At 57.5% G+C, this 11865-nt stretch overlaps 7 protein-coding genes across 7 annotated transcripts; 4 read left to right on the top strand and 3 right to left on the bottom strand.

The window, feature by feature from the left end:
• Positions 1-265: 265 nt before the first annotated feature.
• On the top strand, positions 266-1178 carry EX895_004287 (uncharacterized protein; the record flags this gene model as incomplete). The annotated part of the gene is made up of 3 exons (XM_029884883.1): positions 266-595; positions 677-805; positions 900-1178. 3 exons carry the CDS (start codon positions 266-268, stop codon positions 1176-1178), a joined length of 738 nt encoding a protein of 245 aa, XP_029738633.1.
• A 411-nt stretch (positions 1179-1589) lies between these two features.
• Positions 1590-4085, top strand: EX895_004286 (uncharacterized protein; the record flags this gene model as incomplete). Its single annotated transcript, XM_029884882.1, has 1 exon — positions 1590-4085. The coding sequence occupies one exon, from the start codon at positions 1590-1592 to the stop codon at positions 4083-4085; it is 2496 nt and encodes an 831-aa protein (XP_029738632.1).
• A 179-nt stretch (positions 4086-4264) lies between these two features.
• Positions 4265-4770, bottom strand: EX895_004285 (uncharacterized protein; the record flags this gene model as incomplete). Its single annotated transcript, XM_029884881.1, has 3 exons — positions 4265-4314; positions 4382-4429; positions 4530-4770. 3 exons carry the CDS (start codon positions 4768-4770, stop codon positions 4265-4267), a joined length of 339 nt encoding a protein of 112 aa, XP_029738631.1.
• A 372-nt stretch (positions 4771-5142) lies between these two features.
• EX895_004284 (uncharacterized protein) lies at positions 5143-6360 on the top strand (the record flags this gene model as incomplete). The annotated part of the gene is made up of 1 exon (XM_029884880.1): positions 5143-6360. The coding sequence occupies one exon, from the start codon at positions 5143-5145 to the stop codon at positions 6358-6360; it is 1218 nt and encodes a 405-aa protein (XP_029738630.1).
• A 103-nt stretch (positions 6361-6463) lies between these two features.
• On the bottom strand, positions 6464-8400 carry EX895_004283 (uncharacterized protein; the record flags this gene model as incomplete). Its single annotated transcript, XM_029884879.1, has 3 exons — positions 6464-6919; positions 7128-8279; positions 8365-8400. The coding sequence occupies 3 exons, from the start codon at positions 8398-8400 to the stop codon at positions 6464-6466; spliced, it is 1644 nt and encodes a 547-aa protein (XP_029738629.1).
• Positions 8401-9030: 630 nt separating this feature from the next.
• On the top strand, positions 9031-10716 carry EX895_004282 (uncharacterized protein; the record flags this gene model as incomplete). The annotated part of the gene is made up of 1 exon (XM_029884878.1): positions 9031-10716. The coding sequence occupies one exon, from the start codon at positions 9031-9033 to the stop codon at positions 10714-10716; it is 1686 nt and encodes a 561-aa protein (XP_029738628.1).
• A 231-nt stretch (positions 10717-10947) lies between these two features.
• On the bottom strand, positions 10948-11310 carry EX895_004281 (uncharacterized protein; the record flags this gene model as incomplete). The annotated part of the gene is made up of 1 exon (XM_029884877.1): positions 10948-11310. One exon carries the CDS (start codon positions 11308-11310, stop codon positions 10948-10950), a length of 363 nt encoding a protein of 120 aa, XP_029738627.1.
• Between the last annotated feature and the right edge of the window lie 555 nt (positions 11311-11865).

Below are 11865 nucleotides of genomic sequence, written 5' to 3'. Positions count from 1 at the left end.
AATCGGAAATCTTCCGATTGTGATTGGGGAAAAGGGTCCGTGCTTTCCTGTGCTGTTCAACGGCAACCCCGATTCACGCGCCATTGCGCAGCAAACAAGCATCGGGACTGCTTCCGTCTGGCTCAACTACCATCTCAACATACTCACACCCGTCTCGACCTTCATACGTACAGTCACAGTAATAGCAGCAGCAGTGACAGCATTCATTGCTTTGCCATCGAGGTGCTGCATCGTTATCCTCTCCGAGCGACGATTGCCATAAACAATGTCGCGAGATCCGTACCACGACTTCGCCTCGGACCTCAAATCGTCACTCTCGTCAGCACGCTCCCTCTCGCAATCCTATCGTCAACTCGTCGCACGTTCCAATCCTCAGTCGCAAGCATCATCGTCTTCATCAACGCACAATTCGGGAGAGATCGAATCGGCGTACGACCGCCTATCCGATGCAATCGAGGGGTTAAGGCAGGATGTCGAGGACGTGAAACAGAGCGTGCTCGTTGTGGAGCGCAGCGGGCCAGAACGATTCGGTGTTACACCACAAGAGCTCAAGAACAGAAAGGCATTTGTTGCTGAATGCGAGGCGGAGGTGAAGGTAGGTTTGCGTTAAAGCATTACGGCTGGGATAGTAAGATCATGCTGACGATTCATTGCACTTCCATCTCTCGGGGGACAGGCATTGTCGAAGGTGGTCCAAGAGTCATCACCTGGTGGCAGAGACGGCGCAAGATTCGATTCGGTCAAGATCGACCTGGACGACCAAGACGAAGATGCTACGGAGGCGTTTGAGCGCGAGCAACAGCAGGTGAGCTTCGCATGACCTGCCCCTAGATACACGCGATCGCACCAGATGAATTTCTTGACTCACACTTGCTTACTCTCCTCCCTCATGGGCGCAGATCCTCATGTCGCGCCAAGATTTCACCCTGGACAAGATCGGAACCACCCTCAACTCACTCCGCAACCAAGCAGGCATGATGGGACAGGAGATCGGCGAGCAGATCGAGATCATCGACGCCTTCGACACCGAAGTGGACCAAAGCCAAGGCAGACTCGGCATAGCCATGAGGAAGATGGACGAAGTAGTGCGCATCAGTGACGAAAGGCTTGGCGGGTGGTGTGTGTGGATCTTGATCGTCATTCTGTTCTTGCTGCTTCTGGTGGTCTTTTTGATATGATGCCGCTGCTGCTGCCGTCACTTTGTATTCGGTCAATATACCCGCTCTACTTTATGATCATTGACATAGTTTGAGACGGCTGTCGATTGGCTCATCCTTGTTGAATGAAGCACGATGATCAACAAGGCAGGTTGCTGTAGTGAGAAGATGTTGGTGCGAAAATTGGACTTTCGGCCTCCACACGGCAGCAAAGGCGCGAGAGCAGTCACAGAGTATTAAGCCTCGACTCACACGACGGATGTCCAACTCGATGCCACCTCTAGCACGTACACCATCATCCACAACATCTCAACCTAGCTCATTACGACTCGGATCTACCACCTAGAAGGGTGCTATACACGATGATCCGCCACAATTGGTGATACGGGCTGCTTTTCAGATCAAGCTGCTGCAGCACGCTGTCTCGTCACCATGGCAGCGTCCAACAACACCCATGGCGAGGGCTCCGAGGCCATAAACTTTCGTGCCGCTCTCGCCGCTTTCGAGCAGAATGCCACTGCTACAACAGCCAGCTTCCACTCGCCCAAGACGCGCCCCTCTCAGCCAGCTGTCACCAGACCACCACCTCAAACTCCGGCACGGCCATCCTCCGGCCTCGAGCCTATCCCTCGCTCGGCTTCCACTCCACGCATCCGCAACAACTCGGAAAGTCTCATGCCACCATCTAGCAACAATCCCTTTGCTGCATCCGGCTCACCCACTCCTGCTGCTTCGTCTGCCCTACCAACGACCTCGGCATCCGGAATGCTCAGTGCGCCTCCGCCGGCATTCTCTACATCTGCTTCGCCCACCTATCCGCAGTCGATTTCGTTGCGGAAATCTGGCAGCGGTGTAAGCCTGAACGAGCTCATGAAACAGAGTTCGCCTCGCAACAGCACCAACAGCCGCACAGCCAGTCCTCTTCTTCGCTCCAGAAGCAGATCTGTAGTCGAAAATGATGCAGCACAGATGAGTGGCAATGCTAGCTCGGCGCCTGCCTCGGGTCGATCCAGTCCATTGCCACCACCTCGGTCTGTTAATGCCTTGTTTACCCCAGACGATCGCAGTGCTGGGACTGGAGCACGGCGTACCGAAAGTCCGGCATCTTGGTCTACAGCACAGCACATGCTCGATACAAGCGCCGACGATGACATGTTTGCACACGCCGTTATGGAGCGTTCCAGCACGCCTGCCTCTCCCAGTCGCAGAGCAGCAACAACAGCCGCGCAAGATGCTTCGCTCTTGCCTCTCCCTCCGCAGGTGCCATCGCGAAAGGGCAGCGCATCCTCGACCAATTCTGCGTCGACATCCGCCTCGACCCCCAGACTTCCGCCACGGCCAGGAGGGGCAGCAACGCCGAACTTGGCACCCAGCCCTACGATCTCCGAGTTTGGGCAATTTCCGTCCACCGCATCAACGGCTTCAACAACACCGAGAGCAAAGACAGGTCTGGGGTACGCGACATATACGCCTGGAGCCAGGCGCGGAGCACGTGAGGGTGGTGGTGGCAGGGCAGATGGAAGCATGACGCCTCCTGCTCTCCCGCCTCGTAGCGCTACGTTGGGGCAAGCGGATCGAGGACGAGTGGGGGATGCGCCGTACAGGGCGAGGCAGAACAGCCCGATGAAGCGTGCACCCGTTATTCCCAAGAAGCCAGCGACCTCTGCTGCTGCTTCTGTCAGTGTCAACAGCAAACCGCCACCGCCTCCGCGCCCGGCAAAGGCGTTCGACGGAGCAGCTGGGGGTTTCCGTTTCGGCACAGCAAGTGAAGAGCCTCAATCTCAACCCGCGCCTCGACCTCGTCAGCGCACCATGGCGGCACAGCAGCACCAGCGGAGTCTCACAGGTAGTAGCAGCAGCTTCACCACCACGAGTCTCGCAGGCAACACGACGCACAGGAAGAGCGGCAGTAACGTTTTCACCAGCATCAGTCTCTCCGATGACGCGAGTGGCGAGCTCAAGCGCAGTCTCGAGTCGGACATTCACGCGGATCATCAGCACCAGTTGCCGCCGCCGTCGAGGGGTCGCTCCGCTGCTAATGCTGCTGCCGGTTGGCAGAGTCCAGCGTCGTCGGTGGCGAGGCCGGCCTCGACTAGCGGTGGTGCGACAACAGGTGGATCGTCGGCGGCAGGTGGGGTGGTGAGCTCGCTGATCGGGACGGCTGCCTCGGCGCTTCCGCTTTTCAAATCTGGTGGTGCGAGCGGAGCGGGATCGAGGTCGTTGGCGGATGGAGCGCCATCGAAGCAACCGTACTATTCAGGCGGTGCGACGGTGAGTCGGAGCACTAGTGCGCATTCGGATGTAAAGAGTGAGGGGGAAGAGACGCTGTGGGGAGGCGGCAGGGCGGTACAGCTTGCAGACGATGCGAGTGTTTTGAGGGGCAGCAGTCGGGTCAAAGGTGGAGGAGGGTTGCTCAAGGAGCCCAAGGACGCGTCTGCGCAAGAGAGATATGAAACACTGTACGACAAGTTGCTCTCCCAACAGCACGAACGGAAAGCCAACCGAACCGCGCCCAACTCGAACGCCTCGACGATCAGAGAGGCCAACACGGACCGCAAAGCAAGCGGTGGCGTACAGGCGCTGAAGGGGTGGTTCGAATCGGATCCTGCTTCGTCCTCCTCTGCCACTGCCGTAACGACGCCGTTGAAGCGCGAAGACTTGGACGAAGCATTGTCCCCCAAAATGGTACGGAAGGTGTGGACGCGGTCCCGCCTTCCAACGGCGTTCTTGGCACAGGTTTGGGACCAAGCGGTGTCGCAAACTGGTACTGAGGGCCTGACGAGGGACATCTTTGTCCGGGCAATGGCGGGAATCGATGCGGAGCTAGAGCGCAAGAAGCAGCGTAGAGATACTAGACGCCAACGACGCTCCGCCTACGATAGCAGGACGACGGGTGCCAGGAGGGTTCCACCACCTCCCCCATCGTAGTCCCTTTCCAGTAGCGAATGACTTGGTATGGTTGTATCTCAGCTTTTCATCCAGTCCCAGATCATTCGAATGATACGTGCGCGTTTTGTGTGCGTGTATGTGTGTGTTGAGAGGCTGGCGATTGCAAGAATGGTGATACAGAGTTTTGAGACAGTGGTATATTGGGGTGCAGGCGGGGATTAAGCATCGGCAGAGCTGCCTACAGGAGCGAGTGTGCCATGGATCAGGTCTGTAGACGAAAATGCAATGTTAGCATTGCGTTCCCCTTCCTTCCTCGAGCCGTGAGGTGGACTTACCCTGTATTGAGCTCTCGAGTGCATCGATGCGGTTGCTCATCTCGTTCACTGTTCATTTCCCGCGAGTGGGACTCAATTCTTGTCAGCGTCATACTCCTCCCTCCGACTCGGTTCTCGCTTGCTTGCTGTCGGGGGAGATTCGACTCACTTCTGGCGGTGACTTGGCCATTCATATCGTCAAACCTTGTCTCGAGCTGTCCGAACACCGTGTCGACCCAGTCGATCAACTGGTGTGGTGACGAGATGTCCGGTGGCTGCTGCAGACCATCTTTCGAGGCTGGGGCTGGGTTGTCGGCGTGTGACGATGCGCTAGCAGCACTTGAGGAAGACGTGGCTGGTGGAGCTGCGAGTGCTGCGGAGTGTGCTGGTGCTGGTGCTGCTGTCGACATGGCGAAGGTGATTGTGGGTATTTATGGTCTTGGTGGTTTGTTCGACAGGTGTTGATCTCGATCCAACCGCGAACTCAACGCGAATTGATTTATAAAAAAACACAATACTACTTAATAGAATAAAGAAGCGCTGTGCGCTTTGGCTGTCGAAAGTCGTGCGAGCTTTCCCTTTGTGCAACACCATCTTCCCTTTTTGTGCTTTGACCGACGTTGTCGCCCGTTGGTCGCATTCGTTTGCTTTCCCACGGTCGAACAAAGGGAGCGCTGGGCTCCAAAAGTGTCTATAAACTCTGCCCTCGACCCGCTTTGCCGTCCTTGTCTTGCGACCACCATCCACTCAACACAAAGCAAACCACAGATTCGCCATTCAAGATGACAGCCGCAACATCATCAACCTCCTCTGCATCCATCCTGGACGACCTCTGCGCACCCTTCCTCCCCTTCAACGCCTCCTCTTCTGCATGGTCCGATCTAACCCCCACTCCGCAACTGGAGTCCTCTTCACCCATGTGCCCTATCCTCTACAACGCAGACTATTCCTCCGCCATGGACCTCTACCGCACACTCACGTCCTCCAACACATCCACGCTCGCCCAACCTCTCTCCCAACTCGAACTGAGCCCTAGAGCGCTCGCACTGACCGCGCACCTGATCAAGCTCAACCCGTCGCATTTCAGCGTTTGGCAGTACCGCGCCAACATCCTTCTGCACTGCCCCGCGCTCGAGGGCAACAGGGACGAAGTGCTCAGAGCCGAGTTGGCGTGGCTGGACGAGCTGGCGCATCGCAATATGAAGAGCTACCAGGTGTGGCAGCACCGCCGCCTGGTGGTGAGCGCGCTGGGGGAGCCGGGGCGCGAACTCGAGTTTGTTCGCGAGAACCTGGATCGCGATGCGAAGAACTATCACACCTGGGGATACCGGCAGTGGGTTCTCGCGCACTTTGGAGGCCTCGCCTTCCCTTCTTCCACCGTTGACAACGAGAGCGGCAGTAGGGGAGCATCTCAGTACCCTTCGCTCTGGGACGGCGAACTCGCATACATCGATCAGCTACTCCATCAAGACGTCCGCAACAACTCGGCGTGGAACCACCGCTGGTTCACCCTCTTCGCACGCTACGGTCTCACCGGCTCCACCGCCAGCACAGCCACCGCACACCTCGATCTGCCGGCCTTGCAAAAGCAAATCAAGTTCGAAAAAGCATACACCAAAGCCTCGTTGGCAAACGTCCCCAACAACGCTTCCGCGTGGACCTACCTGCGTGCACTGCACCTCTCGCTGCCCGCTGAATTGCAGTCCCCGCTCAGCGAGCAGCTAGGGTGGGCCAAGACGATGGTCTCGAGCAACGAGGAGGCGAAGCGCGATGCGAGCGTGGATACCGCGGGAAAGGCGGCCGTGGGCGCGTTGGAGTGGTGGTTCGACTGTGTTGCTGAGCGAGTTGGCGGAGAGGGAGCGGGTGAGCGCGAGGAGGGATTGAAGGAGGCCGAGGTGTTGGTGGGAAGGTTGAGCGTGGCCGACCCTGTCAGGAGGAGGTTCTACGCGTATCGGTTAAAGAGTCTTCGACGGACCTTGCAGTCGACATCACAGACGTGAACACTCGCTGTCAGCCTCTTCTAGAGCTCACGCTTCGTCACAAACCCCTTGCAACCATCATACTCTCATTGCAAATCTCTTTCATTTCGCGCGCGCATGACGTCTAGAACAGCTTGGGCGGGCCCTCTTTGCCCCAGACCACCTCCCTTACGCCCGTGAAACAGTTCTCGGTGCCCTGCGGTTGCCCGAAATCCGCAAAGAGCACCATGTACGTCGCGCAGACACTCGCCAGCACGCCGCCCAGCACATTGAGCAGATTCTGCCTGGGCGAAGGCTCGACCGCCTCTTCCTTGGTTACGCGTCGGAAGAACTTCTCGCGCTGATCGGGCGTCACTCTGCGCGCAGCCGCCGCGGACGGGACGTTCGGGGTGGTAGGGGGCCGCGTGTAGAACGCGGCCAGGATGTCGTCAGTCGAAGAAGTGGTGTTGGTGGTACTGGTCGAGGCGGGTGGGGTGGCGAGGGGCGACGTTGGGTAGAGGTGCGATTGAGGCGCTTGCCAGAGCGAGCCTTCTTGTTGAGCGGTGGGAGCGTCTTGAGGACAGGTCGTCGGATCATCAACCTGAAGGAAAGGAAAGGGAAGGGTTAGAAAGTTGAACGCAATGCCTCACCCGCGACCCTGACCATGCGCACGACACAAGCTTCTACCTCCATCGTTAGCGTTTGCGTCGTGACGAGCTCCGAACTAGAATTCTGAGTTGAACGTAAAGTGGGGTAGAATACATGTAGCTCGAGTCGCATGCGCATGGTCGATATCATCAGATGCTCACAGTACTATCTTGCTGTGCCTGCTGATCGGCCGCCGCGGGCTTGGCCCTGTTCTCTTCGGCCCACGTCTTGGTCCTCAAGCTGAGCGCGTGCAGGCCCCTCTCGAACTCGGCGTTCAGCAGCGCATTGACTGCACGGTGACGCTTGATCTGCGTCAGGCCGGTAAACTTGTCCGAGATGACGTGTACGTAGAAGTGCGTCTCGCCGTTTCCACCGCCCTGCGCGGCCATGGCAGCGTGGTGCGCGTGCTTGCTGGAATCGTTGCGGATGTTGATCTCGACCTCGGGGCCAAATTCGGCTTCGAGCTTGGTGCGCATCGAAGACTCCATACTGGTGGCAGGTTTTGCGGCTGCCGCAGACGTGGCGTAGCCGCGAGTTTGACCCGACATGCTCAACGACGACGGTGATGCGGCAGAAGCGGCGGGGGTGGAAGTGAAAGCTTGCGTGGAAGCGGCGCTGGGTCGAACGATGACGGGAATACGAGCGCGGATGTTGGACGGCAAGATGTGCACAACGAGCGTGTATTGACCAGTCTTCTTGATGCGTCCGAGCTTGTCGATAGCGTCACTGCTGTCTTGCTTCTCGGCAGAGGTGAGCGTAAACTCGCACGCCGTGTTAATCTGAGCCAGAGTAAGCCTGTTGAGCTGCACGGGTTTGCCGTCGTCGCTGTAATCCGTCTCGAGATCAAAGGCTCCGTTCTCCCTCAAGAAGCTGACAACGTCGGTGGTGGTGATGCTTCCCTGAATACCAAGCGCCGGCTTGGGCAGTTCTTGTTCTGCGCCTGCTGAAGTGGTCGGCTTGGACTTGATCGTGGTCTGTCGCGAAAACACAACAGGGGGAGCGACTTCGAGCTTCCTTCGCAGACTCAACAGCTGAACTGGGCCCAGTTCTTTGGAGAGAGCGTCTCTTGCTTGCTGAAGCTCGAGAGCGGCCTGTGCGGATTCTAGTTGCGATTCGACGAGCGAAGCGTTGAGTTTTTCGTTTGAGAGCTGGAAGGGGGTAGGCAACGGTTGGTAGACTGCTTTGTTCTTAGGGAGCAGCTCGTTGCGCATGCGCCCTGGTTGGACGAGAACGATGCTTCCTGCACTACCGAGACCGGGGACTTGTTCTTTGAGCTGGACACGTACGAGCCTCCTTTGCGAGAGTGTGCGGGCCTGTTTTGGCGAAGGGTAGAAAATGGAATACGCATCAGTAAGGACGGTGGCAGTTTGACGTATCGCAGCCGAGCTGGGATCTTACAGTGTGTGCAAAGTTGGAGATGGCGGTTGATCTCATCTCGTTGTTGAAGAGAGCTGTTGCCGCGCGATGTCCGCTCCTGCGCCGAGAGATAATAAGATACAGGGATGATGGTGATGGTGAGCGGGCAAAGCTTGAGAGAAAGACGTTTCTTCTATGCTTCGTCCCTATCTTTTTTTCTGTCCGCTCAATGCCATTTTCGCCCGAGAAGGGGGTTCGAGAGAAAAACCCTGGTTGTTACGCCTTTCTCCTCGACACCTTTTCGCAGAAATGTGTCGCTGACTAAAGTCGGAAAATAATCCGAATCGGTAGCCGCACCGTTCGTGCCCGAACCGAAAAAAAGGACTGCGGAATGGAGAAAAACAGGGCAGCAGACGGCGATCTTCTGAGAGAGGACGAAGCGGTTTCTTCTTAGCTGTTGTTCCTGTCGATCTCCACATCTGCACTGTGATCCTATCTCGTTGTCGATCTCGACACCATCACCACTTTCTTCCACAACCACATCTTCGACTCCCGCGCGATAGGCTCCTTTTGTCGCGACCTTTCTCGACTCTCAGTCTGCCGATCTCGCTTTCGGGCCTTCCGAAAAGACGTCGCTTGAACCATTACGGACGCGCGGACATCTTCCGACCAGCTCACGTGGTGAAATCGCTTATTGCAATCACCGCCATGCCTCCGAGACTCCCTAGGCCTGCGCTCTCGTCTGCGAGTAGAGGGTTGTCTCGCTCTCTGGCCGCTCGAGCGCTCGCTGCAACTCCAGTCACTCGTGCCCAATCTAGCTGGGCATCGGCGATAGACGAGGCAAAGAGTCTGGTGCAGGACCAACTGGCCCAGTTTCCGCCGTCATCGTCATCATCGAGCTCTGCATCATCGTCCGCAGCTGCATTCTTTGGCGCCCCCGATGCTGCCTCTTCTCCATCAGCATCCTCCTCCAACAGCGCCGCACCGACCGCTTCCATCATCCAAGACCCGCTCTCGCTCGTCTCGTCAGAACTATCATCGCTCCGTTCCAACGTCTCCTCCTTGCTCGGCTCCGGTCACCCGAGCTTGGACACAATAGCAAAGTACTACTTCCAGGCAGAAGGCAAGCATGTGCGCCCGCTCATCGTCCTGCTCATGAGCAAGGCTGTGAACGGTCTCTCGCCTCTGTACCCGGAACTACTGACCCAGGCGCAGAATTCGACGCAACGCAGCGATACGGGCAAGTCCATCGAACGCGACATGGGTATCAACGAGCCTCTTTCCCCCGGCAGCGTGCTCAACGACTTTAATCCACACATGGAGAGCATCGAAGGATCACTTTCTAGCGGAGCAATCAAGCAAGATACAAGTGCAGCGGCAGCGCTCGCCTCTGCTTCGGGTGCCATCCTGCCCACGCAGCGCCGACTCGCAGAGATCACCGAGATGATCCACGTCGCCTCGCTGCTTCACGACGACGTCATCGATGCATCACCACTGCGTCGTGGTGCTCCTTCGGCCCCTTCTGCCTTTGGCAACAAGCTGAGCATCCTCGGTGGCGATTTCTTGCTCGGTCGCGCGTCCGTCGCGCTCGCCCGTTTGCGCGATGCCGAGGTCGTCGAACTGCTTGCTACTGTCATCGCCAATCTAGTCGAGGGCGAAGTGATGCAACTCAAGTCGCAGGCTGCTACTTTGCAGGCCGGGGACGCCTCCACCACAGCCTCCCTCCCCACCCATGCCAACATCTGGGAGTCGGAGGGCCTCCTGGCGCACACGATGGGGTTGTCCGATTCCGAAGCCAAGCAAGCAGTTGATCATGCTACGTCGACAGCGAACCAGCCTACACCCGCCCATTTTTCGCTCTACCTGCAGAAGACGTATCTCAAGACAGCTGCGCTGATCGCCAAGTCCACGCGTGCTTCCGTCATCCTCGCCGGGTGTGGAGCCGACGCTGTCACGAAAGCTAAGGTGGCTCCGTCGGTCGGCGAAGAGATGCGTCGCATCCGAGACGCAGCCTATGGATACGGTCGAAACCTCGGAATTGCTTTCCAGCTCGTCGACGACCTGCTCGATTTCCAATCCACCTCGGCCGCTTTCGGCAAACCATCCGGCGGCGCGGATCTCCGTCTCGGTCTGGCTACAGCCCCCGTTCTGTACGCGTGGCAGGAGTTGCCGGGGGAGCGCATCCACGAGTTGGTCAGCAGGAGATTCGAGGGTGAAGGCGACGTAGAAAAGATGTTGAGGTTGGTCGATCGAAGTCAAGGGTTGAAGAGGACTGCTGAGCTGGCCAAGGAGCATGCTAGAAGGGCGACCGAGCACTTGGATGTGCTGCCGGACTCGGAGGCAAAACAGGCGCTTGTCAGGTTGAACGAACAGGTGATCAAGCGCGTCAAGTAGAAAGATGTGTGGGGCGGAGAAGATGATGCAGAGGTTGTGTGGCTTTGTCTCTCCCTTTGCCTGTAATAGATGCTTCGCATGTCCTTTCATGCCATAATACAATGTCATCCCATCACAACTCGGGCTTCCTCACGCTCCGCCGTGAGCTCTGTCCGTTCAACTTGCTTGCTCCCCTCCTCCGTGGATGAACACCCTTGACCGCCTCGTCCTCCACCATGCCTCGGTCTTAGCCTAAAAGTGGTCGTTGAGATCAAAACACATTTTCGCCCTCTTCCACTTGCCCGTCTGTACACCGCTCGGATCCTTCACCTCTCGCTGAAACTTGGCCATCAACGTCTCCCACTTGTCCACCTCGGCGTTGCCCGCATCGCTAGCCGCCTTCTTTTCGAATGAAAACCCGTCCTCAACGTCCATGATCATGACCAGACGGTCTGCAAAGTGGAAGATGCGCATATTCAGCACCCCTGAGCCGGGGTATCGGATTGAATCGAGGATGGCGCGGGGGACGTTGCCTGGTGCATGGTAGTCGATATACTGTTGAATGAGGGACGGGTCCGCGGCGATGTCGAGCAACAGCACTTCTTGACGAACCATGGTGATGGATCGAAGGACAGAGTGGGTAGCTGGGGTTGCTCTCTTCAGCAGCCCGGGTGCACGCAAGAGGACGGGGGAGATCGAGAGCGATGAATGTCCTGGGCTGCTGGTTGTTGTGAGAGTGGACAGGTGGTGATGCGAGCCCTTCTTGAACGTGGGGTACTTGGTGGTCGGTGCGGCCCACTTTGATGCGCATCGACCGGATTTTGTTCGTTGTTAGATTTAGTTTATGCTTGCTCCCGCGTTTCCTGCTTCGTTCAGCATGGCCTCGACGAGATGCCAGCTGCAGGGAGCACGGCGACAGCATATTCTCACCTTGTGTGTCTCGGCACCAGAGAGTCGTCTCTGCCAGCTGGCGAGCATGGCTTGTTCCTTCATCCAAGTACAAGAAACCTTAAAACCTTGTGTCCTCTGTACAGCCACGCTTTTGCGCCACGGACTGCAGTTGAGGCGAACGTGAGAAAGGGAGCGCAAGGCCATGCGATTGTGGCTTTTCATGCCAAGATGCAAGGTTGACCGGACACAGGAGATCGCGTGGCGAGGCGCTCCCTCCCT

This window comes from Sporisorium graminicola, chromosome SGRAM_3 (genome assembly GCF_005498985.1).
Source record: "Sporisorium graminicola strain CBS 10092 chromosome SGRAM_3, whole genome shotgun sequence".
In the NCBI taxonomy this organism is placed as follows: domain Eukaryota; kingdom Fungi; phylum Basidiomycota; class Ustilaginomycetes; order Ustilaginales; family Ustilaginaceae; genus Sporisorium; species Sporisorium graminicola.
Note: the sequence above shows the minus strand (reverse complement) of the source record. Positions and strands in the feature narration are given on the sequence as shown.